Raw genomic sequence first — 26,209 nt, forward strand, 5'->3', positions numbered from 1 at the left:
GACCTTACTTTGTAAAGTGTCCTGAGATGACTTTTGTTGTGATTTGGTGCTATACAAATAAAATTTGATTTGATTTGATTTGAAAAGCTACAGTAATAGCTAAAATAGCATACTTGAATTTTAAAAGTAAAATAAGTAATCGGTTTTATGCTTTTCTTGTATTGACTAAAATTACTCTACTCACAACCTCTTTGGGTTCTGAAGAATGAGGCTGGTTGAATAAAGTTTTTTTAATATATATATATATCCAGAAAAATCTCATAACTTGTTGTTAAAAGAGTGGTGCTGGGTGGTGTGCAGAAAGAAGCTGAGCATTTGTTAGAGTCCCATGGCTTCAAGCCCTGGGAGGCGTCATTGTGGCATCCAGCAGCTTTATCAGGCTGCAGTCCTTGGTCAGTCTGTTTGCTGAGGCTGGCAGCCCTGCTGGGCCACAGTTGAAGCTCTTTGCAGGGGGGGGCAGGGATCTCAGCAGCCCTTGTGGTGGTGAAATTCTTGATTTGAAGGGATGCAGTGTCCCCAGGTAGTCAGCAAGTGTATTATAACAAGCCGCAACCTAGGGTTTTTATGCCATATTTACTCTCCCTAAAGGGACATCCACCATTAGGTAATGCTTAATCAGCACTTTTAACTTTTCCCGAAATGGACATCCTTCATTAGATCAATGTCGGTCAGAAGATAAGCCCGGCAGAGCTACTGATGTCATGATCAGCTTGTGAAGCATACTAACATCCTCTGTTCTCCTAAGTTCATTCATTGATTAACATTATTTATACTCTCGTGCTCAATATGTCAAAGTCTATTTTATATCGAGCCTCCATTTCATTGTATGATGAAAGCTAACAATCATGTTAACTCTGAACTTTCTGTAAGTTTAACACTGCCATAGGTTTATCATTATTGTTTGAGAAGTGAATTACTTTTAATGGGCATTATAAGAGTCGAACATGTGGTAATAGTTTTTATGTGTCTGACAGCCTATTAACCTTGCCAAGATGGCAGCAGAACAGTTGTTATTGCAAGGGTTTTAGAGGATGCAGAACTTTTTCAGCAGATGATAGTCAGACCATATCATTATAGAGTTCTTGCTTGATCCGACCAGATTTTATGAACAGATTTTCTGCATATTTTATAGGTATGTTTCACTTTAAGCTGGCAAGTGTAGAATGTATGCATTGATGTTACTTTTCATATGATGCAACCTGTCTTTCTCATGATAGGGAGAGCATTTGACTGCACAATGGCCTTTACAATTTTTTCAAGGTGTTTGTCCTTTTTTTCACCTTGTTGTTGCTGATATTTCTCGCACAGGAGGGAGTGTCTGTGGTGATCTCCACATACAGTGATGTTAAGTGGATACTCTGAAAAGGAGAGAAAAAGGGCACGAAGGGAGAAACCAAACCAAAATGACTATGTTCCTACAGGGGAGACAGAACAAAATTAAATAGTGATTTGTAATGTATATAGTTTTCACATGCTCATGACCAAGCAGATGTGAGCAGCAATCTGTGCATAATGTCAGCAGTGTGTGTCCTGGCAGTGTTTACACCATCCTTCTTTACATCCTTACTCTGTAAATAAGACTTGTTTTGATTCACTGCTGTCTTACTCTTTCAACGAGGAATTCAAAAAATTCCCAGGTTTTCTCTGCTCGTGGATCACGTTGCCATGACAACTGAGATGAGCTGAATATTCTGGCAGGCATCACCTTCGCTGTCTCACCTCTGGTGGCTGGCACTCCAGCGTCACTGGTCCAAAGCTGCTGACAGTGGCTCAGTAGGTGGGCTAGGAAGGTGGGGACGGGGAGAAAATAAAGGTGATGGGACAGGAAGATGGGCAGAGAGAGGGAGAAAGTAAAGATGGAGAGCTGGCTAATTGGCCCTCTGGGTCCCTATGCTGTCTTAATGAGGAATGCCAGCGCTACACTTAGATGAAATAGAGGCAGCTGCAAAGTGATGGCAAGGAGTCATCCCAGTGGACGAGAAAAATACACAATGTCTTGTTTAGGAGACTCACTGACCTTGTAACTGTTTGAGAAAACAGCTATCGGTTCTGACTGATTTCAGACATGGGTAAGATTTCTTTGACTGTGAGTTGCCTTTATTTACTGTATATAGGTTGATTAAATTTACTTGTATTATAGAAGGAATGCATGACAAACTGATTAGGGGAAATAGAGATTCTTCAGTTTTAGTAACATCTCAAACATTAAGATTTAGCATATGTTAAATTAAAATCTCTTCATTTGATGAGCCCAAAAGTTTCAGGGAGTGTTTGGCATTGCCCAAAACATGCATATGAACTGCAGACATAATTAGGAGACACCTACAAAAAGAATTGTGGCAAAGTAATGTCTGCTACAAAGTCACAGACAGCTTGCCTGTAAATTATTTGCATACTAAACGATGCATGGTAACAGCAACTCAAATGAATGCAACAGTGAATAGGCCTATTTTAGAAACTGAATGCCAAGAGACCAAGTGAACTGTCTCTTTCTATATTCTTGGATAAAGATGATTACTTCAAACCATGTGCATCTGTGCAACATGCCTCCAAGTCAACCAGTCATACAGTCTACTCTTCCAAATGTGATTAATTTGTTTAAAAAAAAACAGTAAGGCATTAAAGTTTCTAGATTAATTGCATGTGTTAGGGTTGACAGTTCTACAGTATGTATTCATGCATAAAAAATAAAATATGGTGTAATTTGATGTAATCAAATGTGATTAATTTGTTTTAAAAAAAACAGTAAGGCATTAAAGTTTCTAGATTAATTGCATGTGTTAGGGTTGACAGTTCTACAGTATGTATTCATGCATAAAAAATAAAATATGGTGTAATTTGATGTAATCATAATGCTTTATTTTAATTTTGTCTCCTGCATTAAATGTGTATACTCATTTAATAACTAGGGAAAAGTTACTGCTCCACTACTTTACTACATATTGGGTTTCAATAAGGTAAGATGCCAAGAGACCAAGTTATCATGTTAATTCTGGATAAATGTGGAATCATCTTAATTCCCCTCTGTGTGTTGCACCATTCTTCTGCCTTTGCCACTGACCACTATATTGCCTGACTGATTCTGTACCAGCTGATAAAACTGTACTTACAATGCCAGAACATTGGATTGGTTATGATCAGTCCTGTCCCTCAACTGAATGTTATCCTGTGGAAAGTTGATACTTAAATTTGTCCACCATTCTGAGAAGTTTGTTGCTTACCTCACCTGCCATCTTGTGTGAAAGGTTTTTACCTTACCTGTGTCTGCCATTTTGAGAAGTGTACTGCCTGCCTTACCAGCTATCTTGAGTTTGAATACCTATCAGGTAAGATGCCTCTTACTTGTTTTTCCCTTTTGTGTACTTAGTGCTAGAGAGTGATTTTTTTTTTTAGCTGAATTACTTGCCATTCCAGCCAAGTGTTTGCTTACCGATATTTCCGGCCTGTCTGCAGTGCTAATCCCAGAAAGCAATACTCACCTTAGACTGCTTCTTACCAGCACTGTAATATATCCCTGTAAACCTACCTAATCCCGCTGTGTTACTAGCACTACTGTTCTTCTTGTCCCCCATTATACTTATTCCATTGTTGTGGTTTTCTTTTAAAGCCCAGTACTGCTTGTATTTCTGTATTTTGATTCTTAAAAGTTCTAAAAATGTGCCAATTCTGTCAATCTCAGTTATATATGTAGAGGGGTATGTGTGTGTGTGGGTGTATATACACCCATAGGACAAGCAATACAATTACTATGTGTGGAAGTAAATGAGAGCTTAGAGAATGACATGCATAACACACAGAAGCTGTCTAATGCATCTGCACTCAGGGGCACCCATCACTATCCAATTACATTTTATTTGCTAAGCTTCCCCTGGTCATAAGTATGTGATGCTATATTGATCAAACCAGTGAAATCAAATCAGTGTTTCCAATGCATACACTTAACCTGAACTTAACCTTGAAGCAGGCTCTGGATGCTGCAGAGCAGATATTATCCAGGATATCAAAGTATCGATTACACAAATTGATCACAAGCAAATTAAATCCATCAGTTATAGCCCTAAAGCATGTTATAATAGTCATGATGGGACGTACTTTCATATACTTCAGCAGCAGCTCCTCCAGTGGATCTTGGGTGACTGCTCCACTTAAAGAATTTTTTGTTAATCTCGTGTCCAATAAAAACATTTTTTTCTTGTCTTTGTAATAAAATGCATGTATTGGTATGTAGGCAAAATAATTTATTCACAGTAAAAGGAATTTGTTATTTATACATCATGATAATTGGAAGAAAATCAGGGGTTTTCAACTAATTGTGTCTCAGGATCCACCATTCTGACTAAGAAGTAACCTGAGGGTGGATAGACCACATGGGCACTATTAGGTTTTATATATTTACATAAATTTGATTAATCACAAACAATAAGTAATACATGGAAATGTGTTTTAAAAAATTATGATTGAGAGAAACTATATTATTGAACATATGTTCAGGGACCATCTTCACTGCCTTTGTGGACCACCAGGGGGCCACGGACCACTGTTTGAAAACCCTTGATTTAGGGGTCTCGGTGCCCAACAACAACATAAAAATGTATGTTGTTATGCTATGCGTGCTTTGCATACAAAGGGCAGTAAATACCACACTGGCTGTAGTTTTGTGTGCTTAAGCTTTTGTAAATAAGGCCTGCTATGCCTCATCATTTCTCATCCCATCTGCTTTCTATCTGACCCAGCTCCTGCTCCTCCTGTCCCCCCTGCAGAGAGAGTGTCAAATGGACATCTGACCTGCCTTACTGGGTTTCGTTCCGGGTCACTCCTCCCAGTGAGTCTGCGGGTCACAAGTATGTAAAAGTGAAAGGGCCCTGACACGTTTGTGGTGAAAACACTTACTAATAACTCATTTTTGTGCAGACTGTGAATGCTGACACGTAAGGAGGTTTGGTTGCCCTGCACAGAACAGTGCTCAGGTGCTGTTTGTAATCCAGAAAAGGTCCAATATTTCATAGTTCTGAATCTTCTGAAGTGGAAAGTCAGTCCCTTTTTTGTTGTTGTTGATGTACAAAGTTAATTTTCTATGAACTAACTCAAAAATGAGAATGATTGCTTATTTGGATGTTTAAGCTTTCTAACTTTCAAAAGCAGAGACAGAGACCGGAATTATAATATTTTGTCTCATTTCTAAAATATTATGCAGTAAATGCTTTTGCCAGCAATTTATTTTGTTGTTGACAAGGAAAGCCAGAAGATTTTATTGTGAAAGTTGTTCATGTGTTGGGACTTTTTAATAATAGTTAGAAAATGAAAATAAGTGTATTTTGGTTCTGGGTTATGTGACTTACAATGCGGGCTAGGCCTATAGGAATAAGAAAATAATAAAAGTTTTATTCATTCATCTAGTGTGAAATTACCTGATATCTTTATGGGAGTGATAGGTTAAAGCCGTATTATATTTTGTCTCGAACCAAGATTCAGAGGGTTGATTGTTGCAGTTTTCAACCTTCAAAGTCAGGTCGAGGGTATTTCTCAGGTCTGCATTGTTTAAAATCCAGTTGCAGGAGGTTTTCAGCCCGTGTGACACAGTGTACTCTGTAGGAGGAGATGCCAGAGGGAGAGTTAAGACCCAAATTTACTCACATTTTCCCGTGGGCCCCAGAAATTCCAGTCAGACCAAAGTCCTTTCCTGTATGGACAACACAGGACATACCGCTGGAGGCGATGAAGGGTTTGGGGGGACAAAGCTTTCTTTCACAGCTTCAAGCTCAGAGACCAGGTGAAGAGAGAGAAACTGGTCATTTGATTCCCACCCCAGGTCCTGTCATGGGAAAGTGGAAGAGTCATAGAGAAAAGAGGGAGGTCAGTGGGTTTCCCGAAGACAGGGGAAAGAGAAAGTGAGGAGAAAGGACAGAGGGATAAAAAGAAAAGGGAATGAATGGGGTCAGCAGGTGAAGACAGAAAAGGAAGAAGACATAAAAGAGCGAGATGTGAGTGTGTTAGTTAAGACAAATGGGGAAAGTAAGAAAAGTCAGCGCATGAGATGGTAAAGAGGGTGCTACTGTGTTTCAGGGCAAATGAGAAAAAACACAGCGGGAGTGAGTGGAAAAAGAGAAGGACTGAGTAAAAACCATAAAGGAAAAAAAGAAGTTGTGGCAAGGATAAGAAGCTGTCTCATCTTCTTACACCTGACTCTCTCAGCCAGACAGCTCGGGTTTAAGAGCTGTGGGCAAACAGATACTGTAGCACATGGCATGCTGGATAAAAGCACTGACACAGTCTGCAGAGTTCAAGTGGTCTTACTGATGTAAATGATATCACAGACAAACGCAAACAAGGTTATATTTAGTACAAAACTCAGTAGGAAAACCTCCATCACTCACTGGTGTTAGAAATATTCTCTGTAGTGGCTAAAGAGATGTCAAATGAAACCTCTAACCACATTTAATAGTCTGATCTAAAGCATTTGTTACTTCATTGGTACTACAAAAATTTACTACCCCTAACTTGGATGGCTTATTCATGATCCCAGTAACGCCATGTAGTTCAATAACAATTGTTTCTTCCACTGACAAGAAGTGTGTCACCACATTTTTCTCTTTACTATTTTAAGATTTTCAATAAACTCCGCTTTTTAGGAACATTGTAGGTTTCCTCAACTAAAACTAGACATACCAAGGAGGAAAGGTCTGATAAAATGAAATCCACAGGTTCTTCCACTGGAAAGTTTCAGCCCAGAATCCTCCTTTCTTTGCCATGGTGATATGTTGTGCAGATGTTGAGAAAAGCTTTCCATCTCACTGCAAAGCATAACAGCAGCAGCGGAAGTCCCCTAGGAGAGGTTCACGCTCTGAAACTCGCCAATACACACACACACGTGCAATGCAGAAACGCGTGTAGACACAAATATGAGCATGCACACTCACAACATTCATTTACAGACAAGCTCAAATACCCTTGTATTGTTAGACAAACCATCAAATCAGACACAGTCTCTGGTTCTTGTGAAGACACATGCTTCTCGCACTAAAGGAATGTGTAGATATTAATCCTGGCCATATTCATTTTCCCAGATTTTCAGTGATTCATAATGTTTTAAACAGGAAAACTGTGGTCTGGAAATTTCATCAATTATTTTTTTCATTATGAAATATGAAGGCAGTTGCATATCAAGTTCCATTCACATACAAGTGGAGATATCCATTGTAATCTAAAATATTAATTATAGCCACTTTAAAGGGGTAGTCCAGTGAGTTAGTATTGTTTCTTTTATATATATATTTGTAGCCTCTAATTTTTCAGAATTGGTTTCAGAACCACAGATTGTTTTCCATGTTGTTTTCATAGTAAACAACGTGGAAATGAACTGATCTTCCTCTATAAAACAATTCGTCAATTGCTACAAATTGACACATTATTTCAGAACTGAAGACGAAACAAACCATTGAGGTGTCTCGATAGATCCAGCCCGTGGCTTATCACTGACAAACGAGATACAGTATGTACTGCGTATGAAGTTGCTATTCACACAAAGCCCAAAGACATCCTACTGTACGCGCTACATCCCTTCAAGTGAATTTTAATAGAGCCTAAGAGAAGGAACGCCATGAAGCTGCTGGTAACTGGAAAGTTCATGAAATTACAGATGGAGTCAATTTTATGATCCTGTTTCACAGTAGTCAGCGGGAAATGAGAGCTTTGCTTTCATGGCCATGAGCTTGAGCAACAGTTCTACTGTGAGGAAATTCCTAAACTCCTTGTACCGTCTGAAGTGGTTGTAGTTTTTCCTCCTTAGACATTTGTTACATTTTACTGTATAATACAATGCAGGAAATTGGCAGGTGCAAAAATTCTACAGTATAGTCATTTGAATCCACCTTTGCCTTTTCTTATATATCGTGATATTTTTAAGAAATGCACTCCCTTGGCAAGTAATGATCAAATTCCGTTGTTGATTTTATGAACTATTTATATAAGGCATAGAATGAATTCAAGCTTAAGATAAACCTGTTTTGCTAAAAACAAATCTGTAAATTTTGAGAGTAGGAGTGATCCTTTGGAGTCTCTCCCACACCTGACTGACTGTCAGCTTTTTCCATGATATCACTGCAGGCTTTGAGATATAGTTTTCTTTGTTTTGCAGTGCTCTGCTCCTCCAGAGCGAGAAGGGAGGAAGATGTGAAGATTCTTGTTGAGGGGGTAGAACAGGCTTGCATCTTTCAAATAATACAATATCAGCTTCTCTTTTATCAACTCACCAGCCACATCGGCCCAAACATGTCCTCCAATATCACTTCAGTCTCACTCTGCTGGTTATCTCTAGATTCTTTTTTCAACAGACACCAGAGTTCACTAAACATAAAGTGAATGTGAGGCACCACTGCTGTCGCAGTATTAAAAATGTTTGGTGTATGAAAATATAAGATGTTTAACTGGCAAAAAAGCAGCACCTCAAAACACTCACCAGATGATGAACAGCCTCGTCTAACTGCAGCAATGTGCAGGACAGATGTCTGTCTGCGGCATAGGAGGTAGCATTAGAGCACTGATTCCATTTCTTAAAACACTCCTGTCCTCTCCCTCAAGAAAAAATAGCAACAAGTCTTTAAAGGCAAAGACACAGCACAGTAGGCCCCAGCCTAGTACTTAAAGAGGAGTAATCACAGGTTGTGTAGCTGGCACAGAGAGGGAAGCGGCTGGCTGTAAACCTTGACCTGATCACACACTAATGAGCTTTTGTATATACACACAGGGTAACTGTTGTTTGCTTTCCTCTGACTTTATTTACTTTCAGTTGTAAACTGTGCAGTCCAAGGTTTGCCAGATCTGTCCAAGTTCCTGTCTGACTGCTTCTTTGCACTTGCTGCCATTAACAGAAGCCCAGAACTACCTCTGTGCAAGGCACTGGCAGAAGGTAGGTCAACAGACAAAGCTAGCCTTGTCTTATATTGGACAAAGGCACAGACATCTCATTGTGGAACTGTCAGTGCTGAAACTGTACTTATGGGACTTGAAAGTGTAAAAATATCAAAAGGTGAAATGATACTTTTATTGTTTGTTCTTTCTTTTATTTCAAATGAAGATTAGCTAATAAACTTTAGTGGCAAATGGTGATGAAGCTGCTTCATATTTCCTCATTGCACTTTCAGCCCATGTGTTAGTATTTAATCAAAGTGACTTTTACAAGCTCATACAAAACTCCACAGGAAGTTTGGGCCATTGTATATCTTAATTAAAGGCCTATGTGGGGGATATCTTCAACAATTAATCTTTCATCCTTCAGCTATGAGAGCTCCTAACACATGATGTATTAATTAGGAAACAATGCTCTCTTTCTCACAAGCAGAGACGGACCTAGAGAGAGGGTGGAACGGTGGGTGGGGGTGTGGAGATAAGGGGGTGGAGTAATGAAGCAAATCCCTGCTTCCTATTGGAACAGGATTATAGACTTGTTTCAAAGTAAGGCACACTATCAATACAATGGTGAGAAACTAAAAGAATAGTCAAAATAAATGAGTGAAATAAATGTAGATTCTGCTGTTCAGGACTCAAGTCACTGAGGGTGAAATTCACCTAAATTATGCTGTGACGTTCACAATCGCCAAATCTCTGCACAAATGAAGACCTATGGGAGATTTGGAGTGACAGAACGCTTCATGCAAACAGAAAGTGAAAACAAGCTGTTGGTTTTCTGTTAATTTGTCGCCCGTCTGTATTTCAAAGTAGGATCTTCTTGATTTTGATTTAATGTTTTGCACTGTCTAGTGAAAGCTTTGTCCAAATTTGAAGGACATTTAATCCTTCAGATAAACTGAGAGATTAAATGTTCTTTTATGAACTAAAAAAAAAGTTCTAAAATAGTAAGATTATCCAGTAACTTGCAAGATATAAGAAACTCTCTGTAGAGGAAATATACTTTTTCTGCTTTTCTCTACTGTTAATCAGATTTCCTAAAATTTATCTTTTGCAGCTATCCTGGCCCCCAAATTGGAATCCACTGTGATCAGGAAATATCGGCAGGTTTTTCCTCACTTGCACAGTTTGACCAGAACTAACACTACTGTCATCTGGTAATCCTCTTATCTGAAAACTGTGGCAAAGAAAACCCTCTCGCTGCTCTTGGTGTTTGTATTATCTTCCACCTTACACTGCTCTACTTTCTTCTTAAAACACCCTTTCTCTCCCTTATTTTTCTCTCTCTGTATGGATTTCTGTTTTATATCATGCTCTACCTTTACACACACATACACACAGCACCACCAAAAGGTTTGCCAGTGCACCGTTTGTGTGTGAGAATGAATGTAGACATAGAGGCTCTGTAGAATATTCAGGAAGTTAATTTTGGACAACTTCCACGAGGTATTCTGGAAAGATCCACTTCCAGCCAAATCAAATTAGAACCTCCAGAAATTGTAAGAGTTTGCAGCTGAATGAGATCCACCTCATCCAGCTGGTCCCTGGGCGTCTGTTTTCTGTTTATTGTCTGCTTATCCAAAAACACGCCACCATCACAGAGCACCATCACACATCATAAACACCATGCTCCAGACCTGTGGGTGCACTTGTATGTTTTCATCACTAGGGGTCTCTCCAAGAACTTGCTGAATGAGAGTCAGGTTGCTCAGAAAAACAGACAATTAGGAAACCAACTGGTTCCAAAATAAACTTACTTTGTCAAGTAGGGGGAGGGCGAGTATGTAATCTCATGACCAGCGACTCCATCAGTGCAGCCTGGAAGTGGGCAGCAAGTGTAATGTCTCTTTATACCTGAGAGGAGGCAGGAGAAGGAGACAGCTTTCCCTGAGATTTCTCCACCTTTCTATTTCTCTCTCAGTTTCAATTTCAGTTTGCAGTGTTTCCTCAAAGATAGCCCTGTCCAATTGTATATAAAGTAGAAAAATGACTTCCACCTTGACCAGCTGTTTACATGTCACTGTAAATACAGTGTAACCCAGCAGGAGACAGTCTGCCTCTATAATGACTACTTTTATTCTTGTCACTTTTAGTACATTTTGCTGCTGCCGCTGCCGTCCTGTCAGGAAAGATGCAAAAAAGCAGATGATACTGGCAGTGTTCTAACTTCATTAGCACTACAGCCAAAACACAAATCAACTTTAGTAAAGTTGTTTCAGACCTCACAGATTCTCTACCACAAATCTGATTTGAACTTATACTGTGACTTCCGTGTTGTCTGAAGTGCTGAATGGTATAATAAAAGCGGCCTGTCAGTCAGTGCTTCCTTATTGAGTGTGATCGAGCTTCAGCCAAATGTCTGGTGCCGAGTCGAAGCCCAGAGCATTATTAAGTGCGTGTGTAGCACATATCTGGAGCTTGTCTGACAAAACCACCTGGTACTGTGAAACGTGGGTACCAGCAGTATCTGTAACATAGCTGCAGCTCGATAAGGCACTGATGTGACAACATGTCTTCAGTTACAATGAGATGATCGCAGGCTGACAGGCCACTTGTCACATTTGTCAGTTTTCTGTGAAACACTGAGATTTTTATTTCTCTCTGAAAAACAAAAAATGGCTATTCCAGGATGAATTATATCATGAATTAAATATTAAAATGGAAGACATATCACTTCTAACCCTTTTACTGTGTATACAAAGGACCTTTCTCCTTATTCCTCCCAATCTTATGGAAACCCTTCTATCTCAAATCTTATTTTAAGCTTCTCTCCTCACTGAACTATTGTAACTTTTCTTAGAGCCTGAACAATGTGCCCACATTTCTCACCCACTTACATCTAAACAGGAACTTTAAAAGTATAGCCTTTAACACTGTGTGTGTGTGCGCATATCTATCCATTATTGTAGTCGTGTATGGGTGTGCATTGCTTCACAGTTTATGCGTACATGTGATTTTCTACATTACATTTGTTCCTAGGTATCAATTTGGTGAGGAGGACTTGACTTGGTGGCCAGTAATAAACTTCTATTCCAGTGCTGCCTGTGCAGTGGCCTTCACCACAGGCAACCATGTGGCTGACCGCATGAGCCACCACAGGGAGAGCCGTACATTTGACTGGTATGAGTCACTAACTCATTACTACAGATCTCTGACACATGGAGACAAAGTCATGCATCAAGCTGTGAGACCTCAAAGAGCTTTGAATTTTTAAATATATTTAACAGAATCAGGCTTGACAAGGTAACAGCCTCTCTGGTATACTCATAGATATGTATAGTAATGCAGTGGTGGAAGTAGTTCTAAGATCGCTTATTTAAGTAAAAGTAGCAATACAAGAATAGTTAACGCTGTTGCCTTACAACAAGAAGATTCTGGGTTCAAGTCCTGGCCGACCCGGTGCCTGTCTATGTGGAGTTTGCCTGCGTGGATTCTCTCCGGGTACTCCGGCTTCCTCCCAGAGACATGCAGCTTAGGTTGACTGGCATCTTTAAACTCCCTGTGTGGTTGTTTGTCTACGTGTCAGCCCTGTGATAGACTGGCGACCTGTCCAGGGTGGACCTTGCTTCTTGCCCAGTGTCAGATAGAATAGGCTACTTGTGAATTTCCCATGAGGAAGTAATAAAAACCTATGATTACACTGTATTTTATGTATTAATCTGGTTCTGAACTAAAGTTACAAAATAAACATAGTGAAGTAAAAAGTACAATATTTGCCTCTAAAATGTAGCAAACTTAAAGTATAAAGTACAGATACAGTACCTCACAATTGTACCTAAGTGCAGTACTTGAGTAAATGTACTTAGTTATTTTCCACCTCTGGTAATATGATGCTATGCACAAATTATAATTTCAGCATATTATGAATTTCTGTGCAGAGCAAAATGTATTTACAACTGTTTGTTTGTTTACACTCCAGATGTTAAATGCACAATTTTGCTTTATGGCTCCATATTCTAACCAAGTATTATCAATGAGATGTTACACCCCTAAGTACTGAGAGTTTTATTCATTTCTTTATTACAAAGAAATCAAATCAATAAAACCAACAATGAATTACCCTACTAACAAATACTGTATGTGTATCCCCATACCTCATTCATCTTTGTCAACTCTATTGCCCGAAAACGATGAAAAATGCCAGTGAGCTGCACTGTTGTTGCACTGGGTGACATCTTTATTCATTACCACAAACACAGACACTGCATGTTTATTTTGAGTCATCCCCGTATACACAGTCCTGCTGCTGTAGATACTCAGTAGGACACCAAAGGTATATTAATGTTTGGCTGAAAGTAGAACCCGGTATTTACTCAGCTGTTAACCAGCTGGTTTAGGAAATTGTTGAGCCTTTTATAAAAATGGTTGATATATATAAGTATATGTAGGTAGAGAGAGCCTCATTCAAAAAATAAATAGAAAAGCATCCGCATTTATCTGCTTTGTTGAATAATAACAGTGCTTTTATTCTGTTTTCTACAGCATCTCCTTCAATCTGCATGCCCTTCACAGCAAGTGTTATCAAAATATATACAGATATAATCTACACAGCTATTACAATGTTGTGTAGATCTTCCTCGTTCTCCCCAGGCCAGGTCATCATTCAAAATTATCCCTCTGGATATCATTCCATTATTTGACCTGTACAACTGACAGGAAAAATGAAACATAAAGGAAAAAATGCTACCTGAATCACAGAAAAGGCAAGCTGTCTTTGGAAACAATGACACTAAAAAATGATTCCACATGCATGAATGCCTTCTCACTCTGTTTAAATGATTCCAGACACGCTGTTCTCCCTATCAGCTTTACAAGGGTGCATGAGCGGCATGCGTGCCGCTGGAATGGAAGTATATGCACAAAAAGACCCAGATGCTTACACACTCCCACACCCCTCCACCCTTGCATACACAGTCACTCAATGCTTGGATATTCTATCACTATGGGCTCTGAGCACCCATGAGGTTTTTGCTGCAGCATCACTTGTCAGTGACTTCTTGTGGCTTATGGTTTCAGAAACCATAAACCAGATTTTACTGCAAATGTTAATCCTGCTGCTCTGCCACCTCTGGAGTCTCACTCAAAGAGCCTCCACTGGAAGAGGCAATGGATCAATGTCACTCAAAAATGTTCATAATGGTCTTTTATGTTACAGCCGGTCCACCCAGCAACGTCCACACTGTACAGCCAGTGTCTGGCCTTCTTTGACAGCCAGATGTTGGACCAAGAAATAAAGACTCCTGAGTGGTGCCAACATCTCTTAATATGAGCTGAATGTAAGAGTTACTACAGCTGAGATGGGCTAAAATAGCTAAAGGTATGAATAAATTTCTTTACATCAGCTGTAGCTGTTTTGTATTAACAATGGATTACATGACTGCTTGTATGTGAAAGAAATCCCAGAGAGTTGTCACCAGCTCTGAAATTCTTCTCAGCTACAGGGAGCATTTTAGAGTCATTAATCTCATTGCTGCATGCAGTTTTCATGCCGTTTTCAGCTGTCGCTGTTAAACTCTCTATGCACTACCTGTTCAGCACCAAACAGCGCACAGACTGTTAACGAATAGCTGCGAACATAGTGAGGCATTTAGTGGCTGAAGAGCCAGATATTTCCCTCAGGAGTTGGTGCAGGGCAGAGGTTTCCAAACTGAGACGCGCTTCCCCAGGCGGGCTGTGGGAGAGTGGAGGGGGCGTTTCGAAGGAGAGACGTGCAAAATGAGGTGAAAGGGACAAGTGGATGCCTATGATACAGGTCTAAACAACTTATCAACGCGGTCAGCAGTTCCAACTGTAGCAGTGCATGTGACAACTCACAGAGGAAATTATGGTATTTCAAAAGCATATTTCGCATTTGCACTACATCAAATTTAAGTTTGTTCTCGGAGAATTAAGTCATTCAAATTTGAACACAAGGACATGATACAGATATTTTAGATCAAGTATGACTTAAACTTTCTGAGGATGCCATAATCTCAGAAGAAGTGTACATAAACCCACCCAGGAACTATGGCCTTGTAAAACTGCAGAACTTCCCTAAGACTCTTCATGTTGTTAATACTTTTTCAGTATGAAAGTAATCCAGCGGTAGTTGTATGTATATCTATTTATGCATTGCCAGTAGGTATAGCTAATATTCAATGCAGCCTAATTCTAATAGTGCACATTTGCCAAGATATAAATAAACATAGGCCAAAATTTGGGGTTCAATTTGTAGGCCGCATATAACCACTAAGTCCATGGCTCCCAAATTGACAGTTCCAAAACTGGTACATTATTACCCACCACATCAACAAATAATTATAGTAGGAGTTACAAAACCCGTAATATGTAAATAAGCAATAGTTTGCTAACTAATCCATCTTAAAAGCAGTGTGTACTGCTGAGCTAAGCTCTCCCCAAGCATTCAGAAAATCAGATATTGCAGGTTCAAGTTCAGTTGAGTGATCATTTATGGTTGTTTTCAAAATCTGTTGAATGGATACTGTTAATAAAATGCTGTGCTCTCTGTGAGCAGCTGTGAGCATAATGCTGAGATGGCACACACACACAGACACACACACAGACACACAGACAAAAACAAAACAAAAACATACTAATGTAAAACACATATGGTTTTCCACTACTCTTCCACCCCAGTTCTGTCTTTAAGAATGATAGCTTTTGATTGGCTTATTGCAGAATCTTGTGGGGGGACGCATAGGCACCTTGGAAACAACTCTTTATCCAGTTAGTGGTTACTGTGACCTACAACCAGCATGTTGGAAATCACCCAATTCATACACTGTGGGAGGTGACGAACACGGAACATTTAGAGCTACTGCTGCTGCTGCCTTTACCTTTTCCACTTTAACTGCCAGTTTAAATACTGTTAACAATCAGAATGGTTGGAATTTATAAAAAAACAAAACAAGGCAAACAAAACCCTGGCCACAAAGATGAAAACGTTTGGTGTAGGCTATCTACCAGAATTACCAACTGACAACATTTTGTGGAACTTTACTCAAACAATACATTGTTACAGTCTGTGGAACAAAATGGTCTGTTCGTATTCTCTGTGCTGTGGGTGATATGAGTGTGGTGCTCTGTAATTTATTTCATCTGTCTCCAGCCCCACTTGTCTCTTTCTTCCATGGAAGCACAGAAATAATCAAGGAGTTAAGCCAGTGTGCTTTGCATTTTATCCTCTTTTATGCTCGCAGGTATGACACTATAGTCTGTTGGCCACAAATCTCTTCCACTGCAACAAATCAGAATCTGTTGGTCTTCTTTGTACATTTTATCATTTTAACATGACATTTGATAGCCTTTATTAGTCATATCTATGTATGACACTCTACATTTACATAAACTCAGATTAGCCTAAATTAACAGTGAGATTATTACAGATTTGAGCCAGAATCATAAAAACAGCAAGTATTATTTCAGAAATTTGATACTCGATCTGCAACATTTTCCTTTCGCTCTTAGTGCTGGACAGTCCTTCTAGATGTAACTCAGTAGAAAAACATGTGATCCAGGCTGTGTAATTTGGAAGCCAAGTGGTGATTTAAATTCTTGATACCTGATGTATTTAATATGCCAGCTCTGAGCCTTGGCTTCTATTGTGCTCCATATTTTCCTATTCCAATGTGTTCAGTAAATTTTATAGTTGCAGTTGGGATAACTCAAGAGTGACTTACAGAACATAAAAGTAGTCAAAACATCATGCCTCCACATGTAAAGGTAAAAGTATGATTGTAATGATGATTATAATTTAACAAGGCTAACAACCTACAGCAACGCTCGTTGCTCTGCACAGGCTCTGTGGGGCTTGGAAATAAATGATAGTAAAACAAATGCTCACTCAAAGCACAGCTAAGACTGTTGGGAATTATGTTAGTTTTGCGGGTATGTCGTCATAAAACAGAGTACTGGGCAAATTAAAACCTTGACCTGATGGCGGTGCTAGATGAAAAGTTTAATTGCAATTCATCATGTGGGGAGCACAAATCTGTTTATCAGAGTTTTATGGAAATCTGTGCAGGGTTTGACAGGACATTTCACTGAAAGCCACAAATGTCAACCTTGAGGTTGACATTAAGATGTGTAAATTGGAAATGTCAGGGGCTGATCAAAGTCATCAGGGTTCTGTCACTGAGCCCTGATACCTCTGATGAATGTTTGTAGAACATGTTGCAGTCCATGTAGGCGTTTTGGATGTATCTCACTGGATAACTTTTAGCTGCTGGTGGCGCTAGATGAAAAGTCAGGGGATCACCAAAGTCTTCAAGATTTGTCTTCTTGGCGCCAGTGATATTGCTGCTGCATAACCTGGCAATCCATCCAAGAAATGTTAAGAAATCTCACTAAAACAAACGTATCAACCTCATAATAGTGATGGATTAAAAGTTAGGGATCCTCAAATTCAATAAGAATTGTCTTCTGGAGACAAGACCATAAATATCTATAAAATAAATAAACTAATGGCAATCCATTCAGTAGTTGCTGAGCTAGTATGTCAGTCTGGACAAAGTAATGGGCCAACAGGGAGACAGAGCCACAGAGCTGCTGACAGACTGACATTGCTATCCATAGAACCATGTTACCAGCAACATGTTATCAGTGCCAGCAGGACATACAGGTTCACGTTTCTCAGTTACTAGCTGTATAGTGTCAGTCACAGTTTTACTTTCTCCCCTTTTATGTTTCTTCACATTTGGAGCAGATTAAACCATGTGTTGATTCACAGTATCAAATCTTCCAAGTGCATGATAAATAGTCCACATTGTGCCAGTTTAGATGATGACTCAGATATAGATTTATAGTGTTTGTAGTCTGGGTTTGATTCATTTGCAACGTGCCTTCTTCTTTTTATGCATATAATAAAAATCATGGCTAACCAATCACAAAGAAACATAACAAGCCAAAGCAGGTTTTTATTTTTATTTGAGGAGACACCTGGAGCTTAAATTGTTACTGGTTTCATTTCCAGTGCTGAGTCGAGTCCTTTTTAAAAGGTCATAACAGTATGTGTCCAAACAGCTTTGAGTGCTACTGAAAACAAGTTCAAATTAGTCAAATACCGAAACACACACAGCTGGATATAGTAATTATGCCCATTTGTATTTGTGTAGGTTTGTTGTTTTAAAATGAGCGATGACTGGTCGCCCCAGTGAAATCTTTTATGACTGGAAACCCACTCATTAAGATGTCAAGGAATACACCTGTTGCAATAAAAAGTTATCCGGCAGACATTTGTTTAGTCACTAACTGTGAGCAATATCCTTTTAACTCCAGCACACTGCAGTATCTGGGCAGTCCTTAGCTAAACAGCTGACAGAAAAACTCTCCTTGTGAACGCTACAACATTCCTAACAGCTTTGAGGAACTTTCAAGATAGTTTTTTTTTTTTTTTAATATCTACCATATGAAGCTTTTACAGTTACTCCTTAGAGTTGCTAGGTCCTTGACTAACTTCTTGCTAACAGTAGTTGTTTTCTAAAACTGTTAGACCAATCCATGCAATGTGTTTGCAGGTCATAAAAACTAACGTAATAAACAAAACGAGGTTAAAGAACTCAACACGACCTTATTATTGGGTTTTATTCACATGACACGTAGTATTTTTATTGGATGTAAGGAATACTGACTAATGCAACTTAAAGAAACACTGAATGTTGCTGATCTGCGTTCACACATGGTGATTTGACAGATTTTTGATTTACTGGTTAACTTCCCAAACTCAGTCCAATTCCCAGATTTCATCCATTTATACACACAAAGCCGTTCTCATTCAAAACAAGTGCTTTTGTACAAATGTCACAATGAAACTGAATTCTCTAAATAAACGTTTTTTTGCAGACCATCAAAGAGATTTGCACTTGACCACAGCACACAAGAGTAATGAGGAACATTCATGGCTTGTGAAAACAGCAAGTCCCAGAGTGCTCTATATCCAATCAGGTTCATGAGTTCAGGCATTTTTAGTGCACAAGCCCTGTCCCCTCATCTGGCAAGCTCTCCACATTTTCTTTGTTTTTGCTCCTTATGTCTCTCTTTTTTTTTTTTTACTGTAATTTTTCTCATCTGTAACAGTGTCTCTCCTGGCTCTTTTTCACTTTATCTCCCTTAGGCTTATTTGTTACCCCCCTGAAATTATCACAGGACTTGCCTTCCTGATGGGTTTTGTCTTTGCTTAGATGTGTTTGTCAGTTCCCACACTGAGTGTCAGCCAGTCCCTCTACACTATCAGTTTTTACTGCTGACGGATGGAGATAGAGCTCAGGGAGACATTGGCTCATGAAATATGAGATGCTTGGGGCATGTTTAGATTATCGCAGACCTCTCCACTTAACTCGCCATTACACTCAGTTCAGTGCTGAGAGGAAAGACATTTATCACACGGATTTGACAAGAAACACGAAAAATAGGATAGCCTTTCTTCATATGTGTCACTCCTCTGGTGCACTCAGAGATTGAGCACTGATACCCGAGCTCCACTTTTGTAACTCAGACCTAGCATTCACCTTCTCCCTAGAATTTGCACTTTTTAATCACGCAGTTTTGTTCTGTAGGATACTCTCTGGATATATTTAAACAATTACATGTACATTATACTTTGGTTATGCTTGCAACGCTGCTTGCTATTTCATCTAAAGTGTTCTCATTTTAGATGTTCATAACATTCAAATCTAGTATAGCATGTTTTAATCTGGTTATATATTTGATTACTTTTAGTCATGCTGCCTACGTCACTCTTAGGATGACAATGTCTGTCTGTTCATTAGTCTTCCTTTGTGATCCAGAATATTGCAGCAGCTATAGTACTGGTGTTACCAACAGGTAAAAAAATGTTCACTTTCACAAATTTGCAAACAATTAGCCCTATAGCTGGATCAAATTTTTAAAAATGGTTAAATACTTTATGTTCAGATCCTTGCAAAACTAAAGACATTCTCATCATCCTCTTTTGTACTTTGTGCCTAGTGTTAATTAGTAAATGCTAGTATTCTAGCATGCTAAACTACAGCAAACATAGTAAAATTATACCTGTTAAAAATATACTGCAAATTTGTAGCCAAAACTTTGCAAAAGAAAATGTGAATTTTCACGTTTCCATACACAACTGTTAGGAGTTGACTTTTCAAGATAAATCGCAGGTAGTGATAATTTTCCATTCAGAAGAAGAGGGTGCAACAAGGTGACAATGTTCACAATGACAGTTAAATCTTAAAAAGTAGAAAACCTGATGGAAATGTTGCATTTCTGTTTGTCTCGAACAAAGTTGAAGGATATTACAATCTTATCATCCTTCCACACAGATCTCTTTTGGTCTGCTACAGTTTTTCATCTCTACAGGAGACGTTAAAGTTAGATGGTTCCAGAAGGTCATGACTTATTCTTTTAGTACGTATCCGTTGCACCATGTCACGTTTTCATAACATCAACTTGTCCACCAAATTTCAAAGTGAAGGCATGCCTATTATGTCCTAAAAATCTCCCACTAGGCGAATCTGTCTGGATGCCACATGCAATTATAATAAGCATGCCCAGACAAACATAGGTTCCACCAGTGGTTATGTGGTGTGTAATGTTGAGTATGCATCCCTCTCCACCCCCAACCACACACTCACTTCTTGCTTGATAATTAATAGCACTAAGGAGCTCTTGATGTTGGGCTTTGCTCATGATGTGGTAGAGGATGTCTGAGTTCAGAAGTGACATTTGCAACTTTGTTCTTTCTGCAGATTTTTAGGCATACTCATGAAGGGAACCATCCCTCAGCTAGAAGAACTGGGTTCATGGGCTCCCTGTTTACCAAGGAGAAGTAACCTCCAGTACCCACTTAATGTCTGCCTGCTCCAGGGTTCCAGACTGCTATGTGGAGGAAGCAAATGAGAAGAGATTTGTCCACAGTCATCAAGAGGTATCATACTTCCTGGACAGTGTTTAGCCTTTCATAAGCATCACAATAAATGTACAAACACAGAAAAACTGTCATATACTGTATAGTTAGGAGAACATTTATTTTTTAAAGTAAAACACAAACTCAAGCAACTGTAAATCTGCAGAGAAGTGTGTCATTCTACAGTTTCTGGAAAGCAGCAAGAAGAATTTTTCTCTGAAACTTGAAAGTACTCAGATTAAAGGCTGAATAGAAAAACAGCCACTGGGCAAGATTTTCAAGTCATTCTTGTTTTTATAGCTGCTCAGGGCTGAACCGTGCATGAAATAGAGACTTATTATAGAATAATTATACAATGTCATCTTGTTACACACTGGCGGTAAATGCATCAGTTGTAATAATATGCTTCCAACTACAAAGAGTCAAGCCTTACTGAAAATTGTAGTCTGTCCCAGAAACAAGAATCTATAAAGATCTGTTGAATGCCTGTCAGTAGACTTTGTTACTGTAGCTGTCTGAGCTCTGAAAATAAAACTGAAGACTTTAGTTTTGGTTGTTGAGTTCCCTCTGCCAGTGCAGGAAGGCTTGTCAAATTAAACCAAACATTTTTGGCCACAGTCCCAGGAAGGAACATGAACAAGAGGCTCTGACATTTTCTGCCAAACAACATTAAACAAAATGACAAAAAAAAGCCAACCAACTCCCAGAGAGCCAATATACACAGCCAGGCTGCTTTCACCAAAGTTCCTCTGCTGCTGAGCATGGATAAGGTCATCAAACAGAGTAACAGATAAACAGTGCAAACAATGCAAACAGTCCAAAATGACAAAAAATAGCCACAGAGCTCAATCAAACTGCATTTTAATGAGTGACACTTTCTGTTCATATTTCATTTTTGATTGAAAGAGCATCTGCTCCAAATATCACAATGAAACCTTTTAACACTAGCAGTCAGTTATAAACTTTCTGATACGGTGTTTCTGTCTTGTGCTTAGGTTTTTAGCCATTGTGTAGAATGGCTATATCGCTCAGTAATCTGTACCTCCACTGTGGTCCAAAGTCAGATATCTCAAAAACAATTCAATGGGTTGCCGTGAAATATTGTGCAGAGGATGAAGCTTGTTGACTTTGGCGATTCCCCAGTGTTTACTGTAGTGACAGTAGCAAGCCAAATTTTTAAATGTCTAGGCTTATACCATATTGATTTTCACAAACCTTTGCACAGACATACAAGCTTTCTGAACAATGACTTTACATCTAGCAACATCAGGTCATGTGACCAGATACCTGCAAAACTAATTACATTCTCATTAGTTTCAGCTGTGCTTTTCTTGCCAATTAGCAAATTTCTGTCTGCTGACACACTAAGATGACGACCCTAGGACCCGCTAAGCATCAGCATGTTGCCATTGTTACTGTGATGTTAGCATGCCAACATTAGCATTTGGTTCCAAGCTCTACTGTGCCTAATTACAGCCTCTCAGAGCTGCTAACATGGCTGTATACTTAGTTATCTTCATTCATACTTCACAGAGATTCATTAGCCACAAGACAGAAAGTTTCCAGTTTACATTCACATGGGGGAAAATCATGGTTTCAAAAATAAATGAGAAACATTGTTCCCCCAACTCAGGAGATGCCACCAAAATGCCCATGAGCAAGAGCTGCACTGTGGCCAAGAATAGAAAACTGTGGTTTTTACAAAGCTGCAATCAGATTAAGGCTAAATGTGTTTTAATATCTGCAAATTTCCCTGTGTAAATGTTTAAAAATGGCATGACCATAATAAATTACACCCTGCAGTCTAAAACAACTAATCTGAGCTCCACTAAAATGTGAACACTGACAAACTTTTTAAATGTGATTTTTTTTTTTTTTTTGATATTTGTTTCTGATTTGTATCATTATAAAGCAGACAAGGAAACCAAATCAAGGAGAGTCAAGTACTCTATAGCTACCACCTGTGCTTCCATTCTTTGTTCCAGTGATATTTAACCATTAATTATGTGCAGGCCTCACAGGCCCCGCTGTCCAAACAAAATCTAAGGGCTTCTTGAAGAGTATGGAAAACATTTCATTTAAGCCTCAAAGGCTTTCATATTAGCCACTGGTTCATGTAGGGGCTATTGAGGCATTTTTTTCACAATATTAGACTCAGGAAAGTCTAAAATAACAGCTCCACCTGACCATTAAATTTGCATTTAGTTTGTTGCATCTGTTTTATTGCCATTTCCCCTCCATGCCCATTCTTATAAACATGTTTCTTGTAGGGAACGCTGATAAAATAAAAAAAATAGTACAATATTCTTTACTTATTGTGTTATTTCCCTTAAAATCTTTGTCCTTAACTCAATAAAGAAAGTTGTTTAGGAGTGCTTCTAGGATTGTGGGTTTACTGTATCTGTCTGGAATATTGCACTGTATCCTGTAATTAGGTTGCACTGGGGAGGCAGGGATGCTGGCTTGATGCTGTTCAGACCTTTTCCAAAGCACTGTGGGCGGGGTCCCGCGACAACTTTCCTGTTTGGTGATTTGATGAACGGAGGATTTTCCAATGTCACTATCTTGCAGTGGGGTTGTCCTACCTCCTGACTGTGCACAACTCTCAGGGAGCGGAGTGGTTTGCGCTTTTTTTTTTCTTCAAGAAAGCCTTATACCATCAGTCTGAGAGCTGAGCTTAAGGGGGAGCGGATCTGAAGGGCCCAGTGTTGCTGTGAGAGGCATCTTCATACTTTCACACATGGCGCTGTAGTATAAGCACATTTTTGTGGACTGTAGAAGGGACCGAATTTTGTTGAAAGTCGCCCGTTTTTTGTACAGCTGCGGGCGCTCACCATGAAGATGCAGAGGTGGGCCACCAGGTGGAAAACGAAAAGGTGGCTATGGAATTCAACGCTAACCGCACTGGTCACATTAATATTAATTCTACAAGCAGACAATGTCAGAGCAGGTAAGAAGCTGAATGTTTCTCTACACTTTAGCTACTGTTCCAACTCTAGGGCATCCCGGACGGCGTGAGAGCGTCACGCAGGCTGGCAGACAGCCCGTAGTACTCTTAGGTAGTATTCAGAGAGTGGCTGTCAACTTTTAGTTTGAAGAAAGCCAGCAGCTGACAGTCGAACTCGCCTTACCTCAGACTGTACACCTTTTGAATTGCTAATTAGATCATATCCAATAGAACTTTTTTCACATTTTTTTATATTGGAGGCCATTATAAGAGAAAGTCGTTGGCTTTTAAAGTCGACTTTTAACTGACATCAAATTGAGACTATTTAGTATGACTACACCTGGTTCTAGTAACCTTTAAAGGCATCTGCTTTGTAACCACGGTTGTCTCTATTTTGTTGAGGAATGAAGTTATTGCCTTTAAAACTTGCATCAAACTTTAACTATGTATGTGTGTACGTGTTAATGTGTCTAAATTTATATTGGGCTGATTGTCATATAAAGTTTATTGTTAATTAAACTGACAGAGATGTGGCTCTCTCTTAGTTTCCTTTAATTGGGTAAACCCAGGTGTGGTCAACAAGGAGCGGGCTGACGGTGATGATTTATTGACACAAATATGTAAGCGTAAGAACTGTGGGTTTAAAAAATGATCAGTGATGAGGGTGTTCATTAGTGGTCAATACTGGTGTAACACGCTCTGCTACATAGTATCAGAGGCTAAGATTATCACAGGAGAAGCACTGTGTATTGCATTCCAGTTCATCACTTGGCAGTACCACTGGAAAGCGTCATGGTTTTATGCGCAACTTTTACGCACGACATTTGGTATTAATAATAAAAGCGCACGGGTACATAAAGTTTTTCCAAAACATCATTGCAAGCAAAATTACAAAAAGCACGAATACGATCAGCACAATTTCTGGTTTCTTATTTTGTTTAAAATACTTAAAATCTCAATCTGACCGCTGTCAGAGTTCACAGTATCGCAGTGTTACTGAAAAAAAACATTGGTTTTGTGATGAATTTTGAAAGTTTATATAATGCGCTAGGCACAGGAATGGGAGTGAAATTCATATTCTGGCCTGCAGGATGACGATTCTTCCACGTTATCCGAACCCTTATTAAGTCCAAAAAGGGGCGTTAATGGAAAAAAGAATATTTTCCCTGCTTTAAAAAACGTGGGTCACATTAACTACTTGCTTTGTCTGTGAAATAACAGGCATCCATACTGTACTGTGGCTTTAGCCAAGATAAATCTATTTGGATGCATGTTGCTGTCTAATAGTTTGAGGTTTTGACATAAGTTTGTATGCACCCTTTTAGATATGGGCCTTCTTGTATCAGAGCCATAATAATGACAGAAATAAAATTATTATTATTTTAGTATTTTGTAGCTTCATGAAATTGTTAGTTTATCAGTGGTATGATGTATTGCATCCTGTGTAGACATTTTCAGACTTAAGTCCGTCACCTTTTTGGACCATTATGATTCATTGTTATAGATAGAGAGATTGAGTACTTTATTAATCCTCAAAGAGAAATTTTGGAATTTTAAGTGCTGTATAAATCCAATCATACACAAAGAAACATTTCAACAGGGGCCTCACAAAAATGAAAAGATCGCGCAGGCAAATTGCAGAGTGGCATGACTTGCCCAGTGCCCATCTTTCTTCACTCTGACTGATATTTTAAGTAACTGTAATTGCATGATGTGCTAGTGAACATTTACAGGCTTTCCTATGTACTTTAATTGTTGCCTGTGTTGCCAGCTCTCAGTAGATGGCAGTGACACAGAAAAAAAAAACTGACAAGATGCTGCTGCACGACCACAGAGCCCCAGAGACATTAAGTCAGAATGTCATGGATTTAAAAGTTAATCACAAGCCTAAACTTAAACATCAGACTGTGTGACTCTGATGAGTTATGAGACAGGCAGTGCTGGAAATTTTCCCAATATAGCTGAAAATGGTATTTTAATGTGTTAGGGTCTGCTGGTTAGATTGTTTTAATAATTTTAACAGAGGTTTCTCATGTCACGACATGCCTCACTGCCTCAGGGGAAATCACACTCCTTTGTCTTGTTAACATGACTGATGGTATATCAAAAGTCCCTGACTGCAGTCAAGAAGATGTGTCATTAAAAATCTGACAGACTGACAAATTAGCCCTCAGATAAGACTGCGGAAAGACTAAAACTGCACTGGTACCTTGCAGCAGGAGACAACTATCTTCTTAAAAAAAAGCAGGAGACAACTATCTTCTTTCTCTTGTGGTTTCTTCCTTATCATTAGAATAAGGTTTCTATCTTTTTAAGAGTGGAAGGTTCTTTTTCAGGATGTGTTGAGGGTATAGCATGTTGGCTCAAACTCCTACAAGACTGAAAAGCTTTTGAAGAGCTACAGTATGTCTGCACATTTGGGCTCTTTAATGGTTTTGGGATATTGCCTGTTCTTCAGGGCTTCTGTTAAGCGA

General features: G+C 39.1%; 1 protein-coding gene across 2 annotated transcripts in view; it reads left to right on the plus strand.

Annotated features, from left to right (window-relative positions):
• Positions 1–4,497: 4,497 nt before the first annotated feature.
• LOC109955447 (collagen alpha-1(XI) chain-like) overlaps positions 4,498–26,209 on the plus strand; it is a 102,277-nt gene continuing 80,565 nt past the window's right edge. Inside the window, exons 1-7 of one of the 2 annotated variants that reach the window (XM_020591612.1) lie at positions 4,498–4,841; positions 8,786–8,905; positions 9,962–10,061; positions 11,884–12,024; positions 14,060–14,221; positions 20,631–20,809; positions 23,224–23,738. In XM_020591612.1, coding sequence (XP_020447268.1) covers positions 23,624–23,738 — 115 coding nt within the window. In that variant the 5' untranslated portion in view covers positions 4,498–4,841; positions 8,786–8,905; positions 9,962–10,061; ... (2 more) ...; positions 20,631–20,809; positions 23,224–23,623. Of the gene's footprint in view, positions 4,842–8,785; positions 8,906–9,961; positions 10,062–11,883; positions 12,025–14,059; positions 14,222–20,630; positions 20,810–23,223; positions 23,739–26,209 lie in introns of those variants that run through there. The other variant, XM_020591613.1, reaches the window with a different exon arrangement.

This window comes from Monopterus albus, unplaced genomic scaffold (assembly GCF_001952655.1).
Source record: "Monopterus albus unplaced genomic scaffold, M_albus_1.0 scaffold14.1, whole genome shotgun sequence".
Classification (NCBI taxonomy): domain Eukaryota; kingdom Metazoa; phylum Chordata; class Actinopteri; order Synbranchiformes; family Synbranchidae; genus Monopterus; species Monopterus albus.